The sequence below is a fragment of the Capra hircus genome, chromosome 24 (assembly GCF_001704415.2).
Source record: "Capra hircus breed San Clemente chromosome 24, ASM170441v1, whole genome shotgun sequence".
Lineage (NCBI taxonomy): Eukaryota > Metazoa > Chordata > Mammalia > Artiodactyla > Bovidae > Capra > Capra hircus.
In genome coordinates this window covers 33528393-33551779 of record NC_030831.1, presented here as the reverse complement: position 1 = coordinate 33551779, position 23387 = coordinate 33528393, and the positions used below count along the sequence as shown (strand labels likewise).

The 23387-nt window shown below is 45.4% G+C and overlaps 1 protein-coding gene across 3 annotated transcripts in view; it reads right to left on the bottom strand.

Moving 5' to 3' along the window:
• The window catches only part of TMEM241 (transmembrane protein 241), a 115761-nt gene that overhangs the window by 56528 nt on the left and 35846 nt on the right, over window positions 1-23387 (bottom strand). For all 3 annotated transcript variants that reach the window (XR_001917184.1, XM_005697049.3, XM_005697050.3), the window contains exons 5-10: window positions 14682-14759; window positions 11308-11333; window positions 7007-7058; window positions 4178-4226; window positions 3395-3440; window positions 472-507 (exon numbers count right to left, since the gene is read on the bottom strand). Coding sequence is in view for 2 of the 3 variants with exons in the window: in XM_005697049.3 (XP_005697106.1) it covers window positions 472-507; window positions 3395-3440; window positions 4178-4226; window positions 7007-7058; window positions 11308-11333; window positions 14682-14759 (287 nt within the window). In the remaining variant the exon portion in view is untranslated. The remainder of the gene's footprint in view (window positions 1-471; window positions 508-3394; window positions 3441-4177; window positions 4227-7006; window positions 7059-11307; window positions 11334-14681; window positions 14760-23387) is intronic.

Here is a 23387-nt window from a genome sequence, read left to right as displayed (position 1 = left end):
CCCAAAACCAGGCTCCATCCTGCACCCAACTACATATGTGTTGTGTGTGGACATCTCAGCCTGCAAGTCCATCCTCCACCCACAACCTTCCCACTAAAATCCTTTCCTTGGACATCCACTGGGTCTAGGAAAGTTAAGAAGACAGACTTTGGAATCTATCTGGGTAGGAAATTTCAGGGCCCAGTCTATAAGAAAAGGTGTGGGTTCTTACTAGCCTTACAGACTCCAAAAGCCCTAGAGAGAGGCATAGCCCTCTAAAGTCTGAGGCTGGTTGGAAGCCCTGCTTGTCTGGCCTGAGGGCAGAACTACTGTTTAGCTTCCTCAACTCTGATCATCTTACCAATTATTTAGGTTGCCTTCCTGGCAGGCACACTGGCTCAGATCTCCCCAATCAAGATATTATTGAAAATAAAAATCCATTAGCTCTAGAAGAATATAAATTATTTTTCAAAATTTTAAATTATATTTTACCTGAATAGATAGTTTAAGTACTGCTGGTCAATGTCACTAAGGAATAAGAAAAAAAAAAAAAGATAAAAGATGAAACAATAGATGTGTTTTACATATACAGAATAATAATTTTCCTCTATTAATAAATTATACCTATGTACAGTTACATTTATAAATTATCAAGAAATAATACAAAGAGTACTTCATTTCCTGGCTCATTTTTGAAAACCATTTCCTAAGTTAGTACCGTCACATGCATTTTCACTTTGGTTATTTCCTTTGGGTACATCTGCAGTTTTAAAAGCTGTGTTGGGACTTCTGTGGTGGTCCAGTGGTTAAGACTCCACCCTTCCAATGCAGGGGGGGAGGGTTTGATCCCTTGTCAGGGAACTAAGATACCACATGCCACCAGGCTTGGCCATAAAATAAAAAGAGTGTCAGCTCTCTCAGGCCATTGGACTGACTTCTAAGGCTACCATATTTGACAAGTAAAAATACAGCACACCCAAATAAATCTGAACTTCAGGTAAAGAATAATGCTTTAGTATAAATGTGTTCCAAATATTACATGAAACATACTTCAACTAAAAAAATTATTCGCTGAAATCCAAATTTATCTGGGTATCCTGTATATTATCTTAACAACTCTACCGACTTCTCGCTGCAAAAACACTTTATTCAAAGAAAATATGGTGCCCTAGAACCCATCACACATCCTCAGAGTATATACCAGAGCCTTCTCCCAGGAGTTAGTCCCTTCAGACCTTTCTCTGTGGGCCTCAGTTCAGGTCAGTTCAGTTCAGTCGCTCAGTCATGTCCAACGCTTTGCAACCCTATGAATTGCAGCATGCCAGGCCTCCCTGTCCATCACCAACTCCCAGAGTTCACTCAAACTCACGTCCATCGAGTCAGTGACGCCATCCAGCCATCTCATCCTGTCGCCCCGTCTCCTCCTGCCCCCAATCCCTCCCAGCATCAGAGTCTTTGCATGAGGTGGCCAAAGGAGTTTCAGCTTTAGCATCAGTCCTTCCAAAGAACACCCAGGACTGATCTCATTCAGAATGGACTGGTTGGATCTCCTTGCAGTCCAAGGGACTCTCAAGAGTCTTCTCCAACACCACAGTTCAAAAGCATCAATTCTTTGGTGCTCAGCTTTCTTCACAGTCCAATTTTCACATTGATACATGACTGCTGGAAAAACCATAGCCTTGACTAGGCGGACCTTAGTCGGCCTTTGAATATACTATCTAGGTTGGTCATAACTTTCCTTCCAAGGAGTAAGCGTCTTTTAATTTCATGGCTGCAATCACCATCTGCAGTGATTTTGGAGCCCAGAAAAATAAAGTCTGACACTGTTTCCATTGTTTCCCCATCTATTTCCCATGAAGTGATGGGACCAGATCCCATGATCTTCGTTTTCTGAATGTTGAGCTTTAAGTCAACTTTTTCACTCTCCTCTTTCACTTTCATCAAGAGGCTTTTTAGTTCCTCTTCACTTTGTGCCATAAGGGTGGTATCATTTGCATATCTGAGGTTATTGATATTTCTCCCAGCAATCTTGATTCCAGCTTGTGCTTCTTCCAGACCAGCGTTTCTCATGATGTACTCTGCATGTAAGTTAAATAAGCAGGGTGACAATATACAACCTTGACGTACTCCTTTTCCTATTTGGAACCAGTCTGTTATTCCATGTCCAGTTCTAACTGTTGCTTCCTGACCTGCATATAGCTGCCTTTTCTAAAAGCAGCTTGAACATCTGGAAGTTCACGGTTCATGTATTGCTGAAGCCTAGCTTGGAGAATTTTGAGCATTACTTTACTAGTGTGTGAGATGAGTGCAACTGTGCAGTAGCTTGAGCATTCTTTGGCATTGCCTTTCTTTGGGATTGGAATGAAAACTGAGCTCACCCAGCCCCAAAATCCAGCTGATCACTAGGGGGCTTTGACCTGGCAGCTCCAGTCTGACGGAGGTCTGAATTCTCATCTTTTTCATTTATATTCAGCAACTGTGCCACTGACTGCCTTCAACAAAGGCTTCATTTTACCTCAGAACAGAGCTAGTGATGGGAGGGACTTCTGGGTCTAGTTTGGAAGGGGCTGGAGAACCAAGAAAAAAGACTTGTGCTTCTGAGCTGCAAGAAGTGAACTGGGGCCCAAGGAGGCCAGTCACATAAGTTTTGACAAAATGTCATCTAAACAGCTGACCTGAGGCAAGAGGAGAGACTTCCAGGCTCTTCACACATGGCTGGCAGCTGGCACATTTCAGCTCCTGGTGGACCCAGACTGCTGCCCTCGTCCCATCCTGGACTCTCAGTCTCTTTGATGGAAGAAGCTCACAACCCCATGGGTCTCCCCCTTTCCTTTAGTGAAACATTGACTTAGCAGACTTCAAAAGTTCCCTGGTGGCAGAGTGAGTAAGAATTCGCCTGCCAATGCAGGGGACATGGGTTCAATCCCTGGTCTCAGAAGAGTCTGCATGCCATGGAGCAACTAAGCCCTTGAGCCATAACTACTGAACCTGAGTGCTGCACCTACTGAAGCCCGTGTGTCTAGAGCCTGTGGGCCTCAGCACAAGGAGCCATGGCAATGAGAAGCCCGCGTACTACAACGAAGAGTAGTGTCCCCGCTTGCCCCAACTAGAGAAAGCTGCTGAGTAGTAACCAAGACCCACTGCAAACAAAAAACGTTTAATTAATTAATCATAAAATATATGTGTGTAAGTCACTCAGTCATGTCTGATTCTGCAACCCTATGGACTGTAGCCCACCAGACTCCTCTATCCATGGGATTCTCCAGGCAAGAATACTGGCCATTCCCTTCTCCAGGAGATCTTCCCAATCCAGGGATCGAACCCGAGTCTCCTGCATTGCAGGCAGATTCTTTACCATTTGGGCCACCAGGGAAGCTCCATAAAATATATACATGTATTTTTTTTTAAAGTTTACCTTAACTTGTTGAGTTTCTGGGATTTCTGTAGTATCTTATAAGCCCCTGGAGAGGAAGCAACAGGAGTCACTGGCACAGGGAATTCAGAGGGCACGAAATCCTCAGGGAGAAGGGACCCTCTTCCCTGCAAGGGTCACCCACAGCCCACAGAGGGTGACAAACGGCACTCTGGAGGACTCCAAGGATGTGCATCTGGTAATCCCCCAGATGATGCAGATCACAGAGAAAGGGCCAGGCCAGTGAGACTCATGGTCCACAGAAGGACACAGTTAACAGGAGGCCTGGGTTTCCTCCGATGGTGCCATGAGAAACATCACTGGATTTCTGAACTGCGTGTCATAAAGTCAGGGCACTGCTTTCCCTCTAAGAGAGGAAAAACTGGTTTGAAATAAAGTAGATGGTCCTATTATTTCACCCACTTTTTTTTAAAGTGTACTGCTGAAAGAGTTTTTATGGACACAAACTTCTGGATATGGAATTCTTCCCACCATTTTTTAGAGAAGAACCTAGCACTGCACAAGTAGATCTGAGGAATTGGACCCTAGGCCCTGGTGAGTTAGTTAACATTTGTCATGAGAAAGAAGAGACTCTATGGGAACTGGAACCATTTCGGGAAAACTCCAAAATAGGAAAATCAAACCAGAAAAAAATGCCCATTTAATTTTAACCTTGACATCTTGGATTTAATCTTCCTATTGTCTGGGATCACTAAAAAGTGGATATATGATGAGGTCTAAATAATAAGTCTCAATTGTTTAAGCAAGAATTCTTAAAAAACTTACCTACACAGAGTAAGTGAATTACAGCCCAGAAATATCCATCTGGATCAAACTGTAACACAGGGTTTAAAAAAAAAAAGGATGTAAGTACAGAACAGGATCCAGCGTGGCAATTTTAAATGCCAGTACACAGCACCAGGCATGGTGCCAGACAGGACTCTGGGACCTTGGGCCAGCCCCTTCTTATTCCTCACCCAATTGGCCTACGTGACATCTTCCTAACAGGGCTCTCTGCCTCCAGCATCTCTTTCCCTACCCTCAACACTCCCCAGCATTGCATCTTTAAAAGGCAGATCCAAGGGGCTTCCCTGGTGACTCAGTGATAAAGAATCTGCCTGCCACTGCAGGAGACACGGGTTCGATGCCTGGTCTGGGAAGATCCCACAGGCCACAGAGCAACTAAGCCACTATGCTACAACTATTGAGCCTGAGCTCTAGAGCTCGAGAGCTGCAACTACTGAGAAGACGTGTCGAAACTACTGAAGCCCCCGGGCACCCTAAGCCATGCTCAACAACAAGAGAGGCCACCGTAATGAGAAGCTCACGCACCACAAATACAGAGTAGCCCCTGCTCTCCACAACCAGGGAAAGCCCAGGCAGCAACAAAAGCTCAGCACAGCCAAACGTAAGTAAATAAAAGAATCTTTGTTTTTTTAAAAAAGGCAGATCAGATGGTGTCACCTATTGCTTAAAATCATCCAAAGTCCCCCAGTGGCTTTAGGATGAAATCCAAACACGAGGCACCCAAGAACCCCCATGACAATCCCCTGTCAACCCAAGCAGTCCCATCCATTGTCCATCCCCTCTCCAGAGAAAGAGAACTTGCACTTCCCCAGCCAACTTGGCCAAGCGGCACTCCCTCCTCTTCTTCCCTTCCTTACTTTTTCCATTTATCTCACCTGACACATTCCATTCAGCTTATGATCTGTCCCTGTCTCCACCCTCCATGAGATGGTCAATTCCAAGAGGGCAGGAATCAGCCCAGGGGCACACGCATGGTGGGTGTGCCATGAAGCTGAGTCACAGAACACACTTAGGACACCTCCATGACTCCGGCCACCCCTGCCTTCTTCTCCTGGCTCACTCCTCCTCACCCTTCAAGATTTAGGTCCAGAGACTTCCCTGGTGGCCAGTGGTTAAGAATCCACCTCCCCATGCAGGGGATGAGGGCTCAATCTCTGCTCAGGGAACTAAGATCCCACATGCCACAGGGCCACTAAACCCAAGCACCCCAGCTACTGAGCCTATGTACTCTAGACCCCACGCCACAACTAGAGAGAGAACTCCACGAGCCACAACTAGAGAGAAGCCCCCAAACGCTGCCATGAAGAACAGCCAAATAAATAGATTTAGGTCCAGTCAACAGCGCCTGGCTCCAGCATCAGAAAGATCTGGGTTAAATTCTAAAATCTCCACTTACTTGTTAGCTGGTGACCTTTTGGGCCTCGCTATTCTTTAACTACAAAATGGAGACAATAATAGCTGCTACCCTTGTGGAATTATTGTTGAGATTAAATAAAATAAGGCACTAAAGCATTGGCCCAGAGCCTGGCACCCAGCAAGCTCAATATAATCATCAGCTCTTCCTCCTCTGAGCCTCCAAGTCTTCCCAGGCGCCTGGCAGGATCCCACCCCTCCCCGGACAGAGCCTCCCCGGGGTTATAATTATCTGTTCATCGTCTGCCCCCTCCCCTCTGCTCTGACTAGACTCCGGCTTCTGCCCCGACGATGGCAATTTCTCTTTGTGCCCCCAGAGCCTGGCTTGGTGCCTAACACTTGATGGGGATTTAATCAATGCTGGGGAAGGAAAGAAGGGAAAAAAGACCCAGGAATGAGATGACTCCTGGAGGTGGGGGTGGGTCCTCAGTTCCTAAGAAAGAAAAACTCAGGAAAACAAAGCGAAAATCACTGTGTAAGATGAGGCCCTTGGGATGAGAAAGTGAAAATGTTAGTCGGTCTGTCATGTCCGACTCTTCGAGACCCAGCTATGGACAACAGCTCGTCAAGCTCCTCTGCCCATGGGATTTTTCCAGGCAAGAATACTGGAATGGGCTGCCACTGCCTCCTCCAGGGGATCTTTTCAACCAAAGGATCGAACCCACGTCTCCCGTGTCTCCTGCATTGGTGGCAGATTCCTTACCCGCTGAGCCATTGGGAAGCCCCCTTGGGATGAGAGGGGAAAATCAATTTTGCCTCAGTGTGTGGGTCATTTGGGCTCGCAGGTCCTCCAAGCTGGTACAGAGGATGGACTGCCCCCATCACAGCATCCAGAGGTCTGAGCTCTGTGAGCTGTCCTGCCACACACGGAGAGAAGGCAAAGACCCACGAGGAGGTGCTGGCCTGGCCAATGCCTCCCCTAGGCCCTGCCCGAGCTGTCCTGCCACACACGGAGAGAAGGCAAAGACCCACGAGGAGGTGCTGGCCTGGCCAATGCCTCCCCTAGGCCCTGCCCGAGCTGTCCTGCCACACACGGAGAGAAGGCAAAGACCCACGAGGAGGTGCTGGCCTGGCCAATGCCTCCCCTAGGCCCTGCCCGAGCTGTCCTGCCACACACGGAGAGAAGGCAAAGACCCACGAGGAGGTGCTGGCCTGGCCAATGCCTCCCCTAGGCCCTGCCCGAGCTGTCCTGCCACACACGGAGAGAAGGCAAAGACCCACGAGGAGGTGCTGGCCTGGCCAATGCCTCCCCTAGGCCCTGCCCGAAAGTTTGCTTTTACATGCCTTTGGACAGGCCGGGGTCATACTGCTTCTCAAAGGAAGGACTCGGAAATTCTGTTCATCCAGGCAGGCTTCAGAGATACTTGAAGGCATAGTGAGTCCACCTGAACTTACCTGGGAGTCGTTGAAGGGCAGGCACCCGGCAGCAGCCAGCAGGAAGAGGGCGCTGTGGAGAGGAGGTGAAAGACACAGCTTTACTGTCCAACAGGAAGGGCGTCCCGGAGAGGGTGGAGGGGGAGCTCACGTGAGGCAGAGATCCCGAGAGACCACACCCAGCGGCCCTGTTCATCCTCTCAGCACCACATTATCTGTCTAGTTTTCAGTTACGTGCTCTGCTGACACCAGACAGCTCCTTCTCTGAGGCTCAGTGAGCCATCTTCCCAGAGAGAGGCATTTGCAGGATACGCATAAAACCACAGCTGGCCCACTCGAGAACCACAGTATATACAGGAACTCCCCTGGGGGTCCAGTGGCCGAGAGTCTGTGCTTCCAATGCAGGGAGCATGGGTGGGATGGCCGGTTGAGGAGCCAAGATCCCACATGCCACATGTTGAGGCGAAAAAAAAAAAGTGTACATAAAAGAAGATTTTTTTTAAACTACTGATCCCAACAAATACCCTAGTGGAAAACTGGCCAGTGAAAGTGTTAGTTTTTCAGTCCTGTCCAACACTTTGCAACCCCATGGACTACAGCCCACCAGGCTCCTCTGTCCAAGGGATTCTCCAGGCAAGCACACTGGAATGGGTTGCCATGCCCTCCTCCAGGGGATCTTCCCAACCCAGGGATTGAACCCAGGTCTCCCACACTGCAGGCAGATTCTTTACCATCTGAACCACTAGGGAAGTGGAAAATGTGGCCAAGCAGACTATAGTTTTGCTGCTTACCAATAAGAAAACATTGTAGAAAGCACATTACAATCTTACCAACTTACTCAAATAATCAAACTTAACATCTCCAGTAGTGGGACAGATCAATACCATGTGCCTCCGGATACGATGTACTGAGAAGCGTACAGTACATTCAGGTGGTAGTATGCGCGACCTAGACTGAATCTCAGGGAAACGCTGCGACAAACCCAAATTCAGGGACAGTCCACAAAACAATGGGCTTACACTGTTCAAAAATCTGAAGGCAATGAAAGGCAATAAAAAGCCGAGGAACTGTTCCAGATTAAAGGTTATAGTAAAAAAATAAAGATTAGGAAGAGACATGGCATCTTTGAGGGAGGTGAATACTACAAAAGAAAATATCAGGATAATTGACCAAATTTGAACATCGACTCAATATTACATAACAGTATTATATGAGACATTAATTTTCTAAGTGTAATCATTGCACTGTGGTTATACAAGAGATTATTATCTTTAGGAGAAACACTTTAAGTATTTAGGAGCAGAGTCATAATCCCTGCAACATATCCTCAAATGGTTCAGAAAAAATAAGAGTAAGAATAATTATATATATTCTTATATATTTTGTGTGATAAATATATTGTTGTTTAGTCGCTAACTTGTGTTCGACTCTTTTGTGACCCTGTGGACTGTAGTCTGCCAATCTTCTCTGTCCATGGAATTCTCCAGGCAAGAATACTGGAGTGGGTAGCCATTTCCTTTTCCAGGGTATTTTCCTGACCCAGGGATTGAACCTGCATCTCCTGAATTGGCTGAGGCACTTTAATCCTGAGCCACCATATGAATATATATAATAGAGAGAGAGAGAGAGAGAGAGAAAGCAAATACAAAAAATGTTATCGATGAATGAAACTAAATAAAAGGTATATGGGAGTTAATTGTAATACTCCCGCAACTTTTCTACCAGTTTAAATTTTTTTCCCAAATAAGGGAATTCCTTGGTGGTCAGTGGTTAGGACTCTGACCACTTTTTCTGCCAAGGGCCCAGGTTCAATCCTTGGTCAGGAAACTAAGATCCTGCAAGCTGCTGGCACAGCCAAATAGTAATAATAATTAAAAATTTCAGTAGAAAAAATCTCTTACACATACCAAAATATTTATGGAGGTAACCCTACGGAGCCTGTGATTTGCTGAAATGAGGCGTTGGGTGCAGGCTTAAGTTGAAAGCTATTGAATCTCAGAGATGAGTCTTTAGAAATTCATTTTACTATTCTTTTTATTTTTATATATATATTGAGAAATTGCCATCATAAAGGCTTTTTCTAAAAAAATTCTTGCACAAAAAAGTAACATTGCCAATCACAGATATTTTCAAATTTTCTCATTCATTAGAAAGTTAATTTGGAGTTATTTTTTGACTTAGAAATAAATGGTTTTTATGTGGTATTTGGGTTCCTACACCAAACTACCTTGCCCTCTATGATCACACGCTCTTTCTCCCTCTTTCCATTTATGAAGCAACAACATATTAGAATTGGGTCCCTTCTGACCATTGCATCAGGTGGCAAACAGCAAAGGATCAAGGGCATGAACAGGGGCAGTGAATACAGCATTTTCACCGTTAGGGGATTTTATCATGGGACATCTTACACCCATATATGTTCTATGCGTACTCAGTCGCTTCAGTCGTGTCCAACTCTGTGCCATCCCATGGGCTGTAACCCACCAGACTCCTCTGCCATGGGATTCTCCAGGTAAGAATACTGGAATGGGTTGCCATGCCCTCTTCCAGGAGATTTCCCAACCCAGGGATTGAACTCACATGTCCTGTGTCTCCTTGCATTGCAGGTGGATTCTTTACCCACTGCGCCACCTGGGCAGCCATATATTCTATATACGTATTGAATTCTGTATTACTTACATATATATGTAATACACGACAACAGGCTCTTCATAACTTAAGTACATTGGCAATAGTGATGCTAATCAGTTCTGTCCACACACCGTCCCCTCAAGTCCTCAGTGGTGTCATGACACACACGTGTACCCGACAGACTGGCCTGGCCAGCCCAGCCCGGAACTGGAGGACGGGCACGGGGGAAGCCTCGGACCTGGGGCCTCAGGGCCTTGGGAAGGGCAGGATGACATGGCAGAGGTTCTCCACTCCAGCCCACCCACTTCTACAGTCTCGCCAACTTTCGAGGCACACATACAAACGGCCTCAAGAAGACTCCCTGGCACCCGACTGCAGAGCAACTCAGAGGCCAGGGTAAGGCGAGGGGAGGGAGGCTCATAGGGTGGGTTCCTGCGACTGCACATGAACAGACAGGTTGCAGGTGTGGGGAGAGGAGGACCCTCATGGCTTCAGTGTCTGCCTGCAGTGGACAGAAGGCTTTGGAGCAATGGTCCCCATCCTTTATGGCACGAGGGACTGGTTTCAAGGAAGACAATCTTTCCATGGACCAGGGTAGAGGGACGGTTTCAGGATGATTCTAGCACACTGCAGTTACTGTGCACTTTATTGCTATTATTATTATATCGGTCCCACCTCAGATCATCACTCATTAGATCCTGGAAGTTGGGGACCCCTGCTTCAGATGCAGGACACTTCACCATCCACAGGCAAAGCCCTCAAACAGACAGGCCCTTGGGACTGAGGGGAGAAAGAGGGTCAAGCCAGGTGTGGGACAGCCCAGGTTCCCACCAAACTTGGCCTTGAGCAAAACCTGATTCCACCAGGCATGGCATGAATGGGTTTTAATGCCTCTCTTTAACATCTGCTAATCTCTCAAACAAGAGGAAGAGTCCTGACTGGGTTTTTTTTTTTCTTCTTCAAGTAGCAGCTTGTAATAAAGGCAAAAAAAAAAAAAAAACAACCGAGATTGGATAAAAGCCCAGAAATAGCTGAAACAAAAAGGCTCAAATCCATGCATCAAAGCATTTCTGCTGATTTTCTATCTATAGGACTGAACTTCGCAGCTACTGCCGAGGAAACAGCAACTCATCAGAGAATGAGGCACTCAGATCAGAATTTGCACATCAGGGGGCACAGCGAATGGGGGGGGAGCAGGTCACTGTTCATGTTTCAACTAGGGACACTGAGAAACAGAGGGGTGTGCAGCCTGTCCAGGGCCATGGTGCCATGTGGCCCAAGACCACGACTCAGATCCCTGGATGCACAGGTCAGTGCTTTTTCCACCGTGGGAATTCTTAAAAACTCAATAAACTGCAAACCTTATTTTTAAAACTTAAAGTCGTTTTCATTTTTCCATTTTCATTCTTCATCAGTATTGCGTAACTCAGCGAAATTCTGGGCATCGGTGGTTGAAACCTAGCACGGGTTGTTTTCCCCTTAGAAATAAAATATTTCAGAAAAAAAAAAGGAAGGAAATTTTTGAATAAGACATGAAATAGGGATATACAAGTGTTTGTAAGAAATTCCTCTGTCAACCCTCAAGTATGAATCATCAATAGACGGTTTCTCATCAGAGTTTAAAATCAGGTTAAATCTTCTATTTTAGAGGTTTGTGGAGCTGTTTTTTTTTTTTTTTTTTTTAAACTTACCTACAAATCTTTGCAGGAGAAGTTTTCTGTATGAAAATAAAAAGACTTAGCATTAATCTTAAAAATTTTTTTTGTTCTCCTTAAAAGAAAATATTTAGATCAAGAGGCACATAAATTATGAGTAAGTTTATTGGGGTCTTTACAAGTTGCCGCACTTCGGTATTTATTGAGGCTTTTTCTGCTTGGACCAAATGAAGGATGACTCAGAGGTCCAGAGGTGAGTCACTTCTGGATGAGTAGTTTAACCACTCTCACCATTAGAACTCTGTTTACCCACAAAAGAGCACAATGCCGCCGCGCCCAAGCCTTCAAATATCTCACGCACCACGAAAAGGAGACAGAAGTCGATGTATTCTGTGCAGGAAAAGAAATCAGGCTCTGGTTCAACTTCTATTCCACTCTGTCTCTTTAAATTTTCCTTTCATTAATCCAGCTCTGACTCTGAGCAGCGCTATAAATTCTCTGGTATGATGTGTAAATTAGGAAACAGAAAAAAAGGAGCAGGGACATTTGATTCCTCCCCTAGAGAGAAGGAAAAAGGGCAGATTGGGGAAATCGGAACTTGGCTTTTAAAGCTCCCTGAAATGAAGAAGCAAAGAAATTCTAACACAGACTCCACCTTTATTACTTCCTTTTTTATTACTTTAAGGGAATCAGGCCTTGGCACTTGGGAAGAAATCTCTAGCAGGGAGAAGCATAGATTTTTCTACATTTGATAAGGAAAATGGCCAGGTAAGAGATTATTTCTGCACATTTCAGAAGGATTACTTTGCTAGTTGAGGACAAACTACAGTTTTGGGGTTTCTTCCTTCTTCCGGCTCAAAGTGTGAAGGATGACCATATTATTCAAAAGTGAAGCACTGGGCTTCCCTGGTGGCTCAGAGGTAAAGAATCCATCTGCCAGTGCAGGAGACAGGGGTTCAGTCCCTGATCCGGGAAGATCCCACATACAGGGGAGGAACTAACTACTGAGTCTGTGCTTTAGAGCCCGGGAGCTGCAACTACTGAAGCCCTGCTTCCCAACAAGAGAAGGAACTGCCATGAGAAGTCCGTGCACTGAACTAGACAGTAGCCCTCGCTCTCCACAATAAGAGAAAAGGTCGTGGAGCAAAGAAGACCCAGCACAGCTAAAAACTGAATAGATAAATAATACTCTAAGAGTGACGCACTTAAAAGGTACGAACTTCCATTTACTATAAAATGAGCAAGTGCTGACGATGTAATGTATAGCACAGTGCCTATAGTTAACAACAGTCTATTGCCTATTTTAGAATTTGTTAAGAGAGTAGATCTTAAAATTCTCACCGCAAGGAAAAAAAATGTAACTATGCATGGTGACGGATGTTAACTAGAGTTACTGTGGTGATCATTTCGAAACAGACACGTTAAATCATTATCCTGAACACCTGAAATGAACATAATTTTATCTTTCAAGTATATCTCAATTTTTTTTTAAAGAAGGTGAAGCACTGTCAAGAGAATTTTGTGGTTTGCTGTGAAGGCTCTCGTAAGTTTTCACGTGTGACTAAATCCCCCGGCGGGTGCTGGTTTTATAAACGCGAGATGTCTGTGTACAGAGCAGGGGCTCCCGTCTTTCGATTCTTTGTTTCCTCTCATTTGTTCCCTCTCATCTCTGTGGAACCTGCCTCAACAGTTCAAAAGGCAAAGCGGACCTTGACTCCACTGCCCCCTGGTGGAGACTCGAATCCCTTCAGCCCCAGAAGGATGGCACGCAGACGTAACCTGGCTCCCACCTGGATAACTGCCCCCAACTTGGGAAAACGTGTCACTAACAGATTCTGAGCTAAACATAGCTGACATCTCCAGAGTTTGGAGGAAGAGCAGGAATGAAGATGAGAATGAGAGGGATGCTCAGGACTTCCCTGGCGGTCCACCGGTTAAGACTCCGAGCTTCCAATGCAGGGGCGTGCGCCCACATGAATGCTCAGTGGCTTCATCATGTCCTTAAGAGCAGACACTATGCCTCTTGCTCATGACTGTAGACCCAGGGCCTGGCAGGGCAGCCACACACCCAGGGACGTAGAAATATTCACAGAATGAATGGGGTAGGGGTGCGAGAAGAGGTTTCCTGACAGATCAGAGGAGAGAAACATCAAGATATGGTCTAGGTAACTGGAGAAGTTTAGCTGTGGCTGAAATTTCTAAAGCCAGACAGATGGATGGGGCCCAGGTGGTGAAGGGCTTTGCATGCCTCCAGGTAGGTTCTGGGCAGTCCTGAAGAGCTGTATGTAGGGGAACATGATCAGATCTGTGTGTCAGAAAGGTCCCTTGGAGTGTGAGGAGTGGCCTTGGGTACAGGAAGGCCGCCTCTCTTCCTGTCATGCCTATAAAAAGTGTGTTGCCTGAATGACCCACTAGCCTCTCTCGAGTTCAAGAGTTCCAAAGTTTTGATGAAAGTCATTTGAAACAGGCAGATATTAGAAAAAAGGAACTCTCAAAAGAGGTACCAAACTAAAAGCACCACTGGGCATCCCTGGTGGCCCAGTAGTAAAAAGTCTGCCTGTCAATGCAAGAGACAGGGATTCAATCCCTGATCCAGGAAGATCACATGGAACAACCGAGCCCATGCTCCACAACTATTTATCCTGTGCTCTAGAGCCTGGGAGCCACAACTACAGAAGCCCTAGGGCCTGTGCCCTGCAACAGGAGAAGTCACCGCAATGAGGAGCCTGGGCCCCGCAACTAGAGAAGAGCCTGCACGGAAACAAAGACGCGCACAGCCAAAGATTAAATAAAATTATTAAAAAATAAAACTCCCACTCATAATATTAAAAATCATAGCTCATGAGTACAAAGCACCTACTATGTGCCAGAGTGTTGGGAGCACTTAGCAGTTGATAGGGTCCTCCTACGACTCTTGGGTGGGTGACATTTCTCTCCCCTTTGCACAGATGGAGGCCCAGAAGGTGAGGGAAGCTGTTCTAGGTGGTGGAAGGCAGAGCTGGGGTGGGGAAGAAAAGAAGTTTTCCCCGGGGTGGGCTAAAGCTCCCAGCACCCTATGGGAAGCTTGCCATCGATTTCCTTGTGGTGCTGGGATGAGGTGAGGTAATGCCCACTCCCCCACGTCCCCCCAGGCCCACAGGCATCTCTACCTCAGCCCCCCAAGCCCTGGTTCATTGCTGGCCTGGAGGTGAGTTCCGTTCAGACCCACAAGTGTCCCCATGTATGCTGGGTGACCTGAAGGGATGTCGAAACTGTGGTCCTTGAAATTAATTAATGACCACCGTCAGGCAGCCTTGACTGGAAACAGATGGCAGGAAAAAGGCAGGCACTAACCTGGGCCGTACATAAAAAGCATGTCTTTGAAATTTCAAGCAAGGGAAGTGAAACTAGCCTTTTGCGTAATCATTTACCTCTTTCCGAAAACACTTCTGGTGCCCACAGATGATAACTTCGGCTGCATTATGCAAAGTGAGAAACACAGGAATGGCCTGAAAGAACACAAAGGAATAAGCATGAGAATATTTCTTTGATCTCATAATTACATAATTCTTGATGTCTGCTTCAAAATAAAAGATCTGTGGGAACTGCTGGCATTCACATAGCTACTCCTCTCCAGCAAAAACTCTTGCGTGGATCAGCGCTGTTGTTGCTGGCATAATACTCGGTAGGTGTAGAGACTCCCTTCCTATGGGTTTTCTCATCACTTATTAAGCACTTACTGTGTGTCGGGCACCGTGCCAGGTGTAGGGGACACGTCCTGTAAACAGCTGCACACGTGACAGATAGGCTGTCTCTAGAGGTGAGAGCTCTGACCAGATGCACAGAAAGGCATAACCAATCCAGCGTGGGCAGAGCACGCCTTCTTGGAGGAAATGAAGCCCAAAGTCTAAACAGGAACCAAATGATGAACTAGTATGAGCCCAGCAAAAAGAGACAAGGTGAGAGAGGGCTGGAGGCAGAGGGGCACACGAGAGTCCAGAGGATCAAGGCAGCTTACCTTCTCAGGGAACTGGGGGGAGTTGAGTGGGGTAGAAATAGTGTGGAAGGGGAAAATGGGGGAGGGGGAGGGGAGGTGATAATCAAATCAAAGAGTCAGGACGATCCCGAAGGCCAGAGGAGATGCTGAAGGGTTTAAAGCCCGAGTGACATGACTGTACCTGCATGTTTATAGGAACTTGGGCTGCTGGGTGCAGGAGAAGAGACAGAGATGATTACAGAAGTTTAGCGGTGTGGCAGATTGAAAATCGACCCTCAAAACTCTAGCCGCAGGACTTCTCTGGTGGTCCAGTGGCTAAGACTCTGCGCTCCCAGGGCAGGGGACCTGGGAACCAGATCCCAAATGGTACAACTAAGGATCGCGCATACCGCAATGAAGACCGGGAAGGCTGTGTGCTGCAACTAAGACCCAGCACAGTTGCATACATACTAATACATATATATACACACAAATACATATAAACACATAAAATAAGTATTAAAAAAAAGAAAACTATACCCAAGTCCTAACCCCTAGGATTTGTGAAAGTGACCTCGTACAGTAAAAAAAAGGGCCTTTGCAAATGTAATTAAATTGAGAATCTGGAGATGGAGCGAATACCCGATGATCTAGGTGGGCCCCAAATGCAAACACATGTATCCTCCTAAGAGAGAAGGAGAGATATGACACACACAGAGGAGAGGCAATGTGGCCCCAGAGGCAGAGACAGGGGGATGCGGCCACAAGCCAAGGCATGTCAGCAGCCACCAGAAACCGGAAGGGGTGAGGACCGGATTCTCCCCAAGAGCTGCTGGAGGGAGCGCAGCCATTTCAGAACCCTGGCCTCCTGAACTAGGAGAGAGTAAGTTTCTGCTGTTTTAAGTCACCAAGGGAAGCAGTCATTTGTCACAGTAGCTACAGGAAACTAACAGAAGGAATCACCAGACGGTGGCCTGAAGCTGGTAGTGGCTGTGGAGATGGAGAAAAGTGGACACAGGAGGGAAACATTTAGGAGACTGGAGTCAATGGCGGAACAACTGGGATCAACACTGGACCCCCTCTCCCAAAAAGGGGGAGAGGAGAAGATGTTTTAAAAATGTAACACTCCAGTGGGACAAACCTAGGTGGCATATTAAAAAGCAGAGATGAGATAGTCATTTCCTAGGCAGGTTGATAAGAAGTCTAGGGGTCCCCAAGGAGAGAGGGGTCTGGAATTCTCAAGGAGGAAGAAAGGACAAACTTTTTTTCCTTTTCTACAGTCCTTAGGATTATATAACAACAATGTATTATGCCTAAGGACAGTCTCTGGATTAAACCTTCTGGCTTATTCTGTTAAATTATGGGAGTAGACCTGCTCTTTACAAGGATTATATAACAACAATGTATTCTGCCTGAGGACAGTCTCTGGATTAAACCTTCTGGCTAATTCTGTTATCTTAAAATGTAAATTATGGGAGTAGGTCTGGTGAGGTCTTTACAACCTCCAGACATTCTTTTGATTTACTGGAGAGCATATAACTCCATTGTTAACACTAGCAAGGGGGCACTCTTTCTGCCCCCTTCTGATGCCTATGTCAGAAGCTTTCTCTATCTCCTTTATATTTTAATAAAACTTTATTACACAAAAGCTCTGAGCGATCAAGCCTCATCTCTGGCCCCGGATTGAAATCTTCTCCTCCGAGGGCCAAGAATCCTGGTGTCATGATTCAACAACAACCTTTCAGAGACATCACTTTGCCGACAGAGTTCCATATAGTCAAAGCTAGGGTTTTTCCAGTAGTCATGTACGGATGTGAGAGTTGGACCATAAACAAGGCCGAGCACTGAAGAACTGATGTATTCAAATTGTGGTGCTGGAGAAGACTCTTGAAGAGTCTCTTGGACAGCAAGGAGATCAAACCAGTTAATCCTAAAGGCAATCAGTCCTGAATATTAATTGGAAGGACTGATGCGGAAGCTGAAGCTCCAACACTTTGGCCACCTGATGTGAAGAGCTGACTCATTGGAAAAGACCCTGATGTTGGGAAAGACTGAAGGCAAAAGGAGAAGGGGGCAGCAGAGAATGAGATGGTGAGATAGCCTCACCAACTCAACGGACATGAATTTGAGCAAACTCTGGGACATGTTGAAGGGAGCCTGGGGTGCTGCAGTCCATGGGGTTGCAAAGAGTTGGACACAACTTAAAGACTGAACAAGCAGTGGGCTGTCACGATACACAGAGTACCCACTGTACACTGACTATTGCTGAGCTGTTTGCTAAGAACAGCAGTCTTTCCTAATTTGATAGATGATCTTGACAAGGCCAGGGGAGGGATTGAAGGGTGAGGGATATTTGCTATTATCTTGTTGTTGCCAATGGTGACGTTTCCTGGAAAGCAAACGAAAATCAAGAATATGCATGGGTTTTGGCATCAGCCTGGGTTTCGGGCTCCAGCTCCACCATCTGCTCATGGAGCAGGGCACTTATCCAAACAGTTTGCTCCTCTGTAGCATAAGGATAACAATACCTGCAACCTGAAGCTATTGGGAGGAAGGGTGGAAACCATGCAAGAGCCGCACATGAAGGCTGTCAGTGTTAACGGGCACTAAGCCTACACTCAGTGGTGTCGATCAAGGACCCTGAGCTGAGAAATTGTTCCCACTTCAAGGACCCTTAAGTGGGCCTTTAAGCAGATGCTACTGCCCTAACACTTCCAGATGGATTTATTCTTTATCTTTGGGGAAGATATATTTTTACCTTGTCATTAAGACTTTCATAAGTTTATAGCTCTGCCCTATTTTAGTATTTTGTTCTAACTCACACTGTTTCATTTCATTCTGAGCTCTTGCTTTGCATTTTTCTTCCTTTTTTAATGTTTTCTACTCTTTTTCACTAAAAGTTCAACTCAACTCTTTTTTCCCTTTAAAAATCATAATTATTTCCTATGTTTTTCATGTCTTTTGTGCTCCTTTTTATTCCTCTTAAGCTTTTATGTTTTCTATTATGTTTTATGTATTTTGAGATTACCAGAGATTTTTTTAATTGGCCTCATCCATTAGGTTCATGTTGGGAAAACTTGGGCCCTGGCCTTCTAGGTCTGAGCCTAAGAAGACAGAGCAGAAAATCTTTAGGTTAATCCTGTGGTACATGACAGTGAAAATAAAACTGCCACCTGGATCTTATTTATTTAAAATTAAGACCTGATCCCTGGGTCAGGAAGATCCCTTGGAATAAGAAATTGGATCCCACTCCAGTATTCTTGCCTGGGAAATCCCATGGACAGAGGAGTCTGGCAGGCTACAGTTCATGGGGTCACAAAGTGTTAGACAAGACTGAGCAACTGAGCACACAACAAGAAGCCCTGATTTTAAATGCTTTTGCCTCCTTGACTATAAAATCAGAAAGGAGACGAGATTTAGGGTTGACTCAGAGTCGGACATGACTGAGCGACTTTCATTTTCACTAGACTCTAACTCTAGACCTCAAAGAGGTTTTATTTTCTCAATTTTATAAACTGTCGAGAGGTTCCTCCATCACCCTAGCAGAATCTGAGCAGATTCTGTAAAAGGATCTATCTGTACATATAGACAGAGAAGGCAATGACACCCCACTCCAGTACTCTTGCCTGGAAAATCCCATGGACGGAGGAGCCTGGTAGGCTGCAGTCCATGGCGTCGCTAGGAGTCAGACACGACTGAGCGACTTCACTTTGACTTTTCACTTTCATGCATTGGAGAAGGAAATGGCAGCCCACTCCAGTGTTCTTGCCTGGGGAATCCCAGGGATGGGGAAGCCTTGTGGGCTGCCATCTATGGGGTCACACAGAGTCGGACACGACTGAAGCAACTTAGCAGCAGCAGCAGTATATAAAGAACTGATCTCAAAGTTCACTAATAATAGGTACCAACAATGTGTTCAGCACAGTGCTAGTTATTTTAATTGCATTCTCTTATTTAAATCATCTCTCAGCAACTTTATCCACAGATGCTGTTACCCTGATTTACGGACAAGGAAACTGAAGCTCAGGGTGATGGGGCAGCTTGTTGGTGAGTTCACAGCTGGTTCAGGGTGGGACTCCAGGATTCCAACCGAGTGACGGAAAGCCCACACTCCCAGCCTTGATGTTTGTTGTTTAGGCGCTAGGTCACGTCTGACTCTTCTGTGATACCATGGACTGTAGCCCACCAGGCTCCTCGGTCCATGGGATTTCCCAGGCAAGAATATTGGAGTGAGTGGTCATTTCCTTCTGCAGTGGATCTTCCCAGCCCAGGGATAGAATCCACGTCTCCTGCATTGGCAGGCGGGTTCTTTACCACTGAGCCACCAGGGAAGCCCCATCCTCGAAGTTATAGGATCCAGATTATGGCAAGCTCCCAGGATAAGCTTCCTGGATCCACATCTGTATGAAGTCCAACACAACTGTGTATTATTCCAAACTCTGCCAGTCTGTGTCCTCCCGTGATAAAACTGGTATGATCTAAAACGGATGACCTCAATGTAAACTCCATGCCACTCTTTAAAGGGACATCATCCATTTCTACTTTAAAATGGTCTAATCTGAATTTCTCAAGCCATTTTTCTTGACTGAGGAGCTAGCAGACTTTAGAAACAGTAACTCTACCATTGACTTTTATAGGCCTCCAAAGAGATCTATCAAGAACAATATTAAAGCAATCTGTAACTTATAATTACTGACTTTCCCTTGGCCTCCACCTCTGTGTACCAAGCCTTAGTCTTAACTATGTGATTAGTTCAAGACACCCCAATGACCAATTATTTCAGAAAACCTGCCCTTTACAGACTGAAGTTCAGCAGACTTACCTTTGTGAAATCAGATAAAAGTTGTGAGAAATGAGGACTTCCCTGGCTGTCTAGGGGTTAAGACTCCTTGCTTCCACTGCAGGGGGCATGGGTTTGATTCCCGGTCTGGCAACTAAGGTCCCACAAGCCACACGGTATGGCCAAAAAGAAGTTCTGAGAAATGATAATAATAATAACAGTCAAGATACCCTGAATGCTTCCTATGTGCCAGATGCCGTTCTAACTGCTTTCACATATTGAATCATCATAACAACCCTTTGAGAGAAATACTAATAACATCCCCATTATACAGATGAGGAAAAGGAGGGATATACTTTGATTCTCTTTTTTAACCTGCCTCTTAATAATCTGAAACCACTTTTAGACAATCTAGATACTAGCTTGCTGCTAAAAAGAACAGAAAATCAAGCTTGTTCTTCCACACTGTCAAGGTGCTAGGAACGGCCTCAATAATAAAAGGTCCCACCATCTTTCATTAGGAAAAATGGCCCAAGATCAACTACCGTGAAACCCAAATCATCATTTTTAACATAAAACGTAATTGACCAAATTCAACTACACTGCAGTCCAATTCGTTTCATGACTCAGGGGCACAATTTGCAACTAATTTATTCTTGGAGTCCATTCACTTAAAATTCAACATTTTGTCCATGCACTGTTGGAAATTTTTCTCTGGCTGTAAAAAGACATCAGTAACTTTTACTTCAAATTTTTCATTATACCCATGCTTCCCAGAGTGGAATTTTCAAGCTTTGATTGTTGTTTGTTCAGGTGTTGGGACTGACTTGAAACAGTTTTCTACGGAAAGCCCTGGCCCTGTCCACAGGCACGGCCTTGGGTCCCTCTGCAGGAGTGTGGACGGCTCGCTTAGCCAAGCAGTGGGCTGGCTTCTTAGTTTTGTAGAACATCAATCCTACCTTCAATTTGGGTGTGTGTGACTTCAATCTACAATATATTATAGAATAATTAATTGCCAGGCTCTTGCCAAAGAATATACCTTTGAACATTTGGCTGCCTAGTTTTTTATCGAAATCATGCCTGTAGAAATAAATGTTCCTAAAGGAAAGGAAAGGAGTCAGATAATTGGAGAGCAGCAGTTTTAACCCCAGAGAACTGTTCCTACTGAACCGTGCTGTCATCATGCTACCAAATAGACTAGGAATCCCAGAAACTAGGTTACCATTGGGTTTATTATAAGGATGTGACAGAAGACCCTACGTGGCCCATCCTACCCTTAATGAGGACTAAGTAACTGAGAGTCCAATGGGTAAAGAATCTGCCTATGATGCAGGAGACACAGGAGATACGGGTTTGATCCCTGGGTTGGGAAGAGTCTCTGGGGAGGAAATGGCAAGCCACTTCAGTGTTCTTGCCTGGGAAATGCCAGGGACAGAGGAGCCTGGTGGGTTATACAGTCCACTGGGTCACAAAGAGTTGGCCACGACTGAGCACAGAGCACACAGAAGGAACTGAGAGCAAAGAAGGACACTGCATTTCTTCAGCAATAGCTTGCATTTATCTTACAAGCATGGAGAATCTTGTAACTTCTTTACTTCACTGCAAAAAGATAAAGAGCTAAAACCAAGGCCCAATTATATTTGTTTCATAAGATATCATAGCATAAATTTCTATGTGCTAAGTCTCTCTGTGGCCTTCTTCTATTTCCCTTGACCTAGAATTCTTTTATTTTTTCCATTTTAAGATTTTATTTTATTTTTTTAATTGGAGTATAATTGCTTTACAATGTTGTATTAGTTTACAACAACAGGAATCAGCTATATGTATAGATTTATTTTGAAATCTCTTCTTAAGAAATGTTTATCTTATCAACTCTACCCCAATGCAAAATAAAACTTAGGGACTTGCCCCAGTGGTCCAGTGGTTAAGAATCTGCCTTGCAATGCAGAAGATGAGGGTTCGATCCCTGGTCAGGGGACTAAGATCCCAAGTGCCGTGGAGTACTAAGCCTGTACGCCACATGTAGAGTCCATCTGCTGCAACTAAGACCCCATGCAGCCAAAAACTAAATTAATTAATTTTCTAATAAACTTAAAATAAGAGGCACAAACTACTATATATAAAACATACAAGAAACAAGTATATATTGTACAGGAGCTTCCCTGGTGCCTCAGTTGGTAAAGAGTCTACCTGCAATGCAGGAGACGTGGGTTCAATCCCTGGGTCGGGAAGATTCCCCCGGAGAAGGAAGTGGCAATCCACTCTAATATACTTGCCTGGGAAATCCCATGGACAGAGGAGCCTGGTGGGCCACAGTCCATAGGGTCACAAAAGGTCAGACATGACTGAAGCAACCTACCACACACGCACACACAGAAGGCAGAATAACTACACAGCTCCTCTCCCCTTCTGCCCACTCCATCCTGATAGGCTCATCTCCTTGGCTTGTTACGATTTAGGAAGGAAAGAGGGTAAGCACTGTACTGCTTTGGTTTTTAAAAATAATTGTATTTATTTATTTGGCTGTACAGGGTCTTAGCTGTGGCATGCAAACTTCTTAGTTTCAGCATGTGGGATCTAGTTCTCTGACCAGTGATCGAACCCTGTCCCCTGCAAGTCTTAACCACTGGACCACCAGGAAAGTCCGAGGCATTGCAGATGAACCACTATCGTTGGACAGTCTTGAGTCTGCATCTCTGCTTTTTGTAACATCTACCAGTTGGTGACCTTCGCCAAATCTGCATTTCAGTTTCCTCCTCTGTAAACGGGAGTAATTAAGTCCAGCTTCATATGTCATGAAGGTTGGCAACAGGAAGTGCCTGGCTCACATATATAACACTGAAAATTCACAATGGTTGTTCCCATGGTGAGTTGTGTGTCTTTCATGGATTTCCCTATAAATTCTTCAAGGTCAGCTAAGTGTGTGTGCTCAGCCTCTTTGCAACTCCTTGGACTATAGCCTACCAGGCTCCTCTGTCCATGGGATTCTCCAGGCAAGAATACTGGAGTGGGTTGCCATTTCCTCCTCCAGGAGATCTTCCCGACCCAGGGATCGAACCCGCATCTCTTGCATCTTCTGCATTGGCAGGCAGATTCTTTACCACTAGCACCGCCTGGGAGTCCCCTCATGTTCAGGAACCAGGTCTTATTCCTCATTAAGCCCCCAGTAGTAGACTCCCCAATAAATATTTGCTGAATGGAGAGCCACAAATATAATCTCCTTGCCTTAATTCTATCATTTGGTTGTGAGTTTGAGGTGGAAAAATCAATAAAGAATGTCCCCACCTTGCCTTTGCAGAGTGAAGTCAGCTTCCTCTCAGGAGCCATACATCAGAAGAAAGGCTTCAAAGTTTTGTTGGATAAAGGAGGCCTTTATGGAGC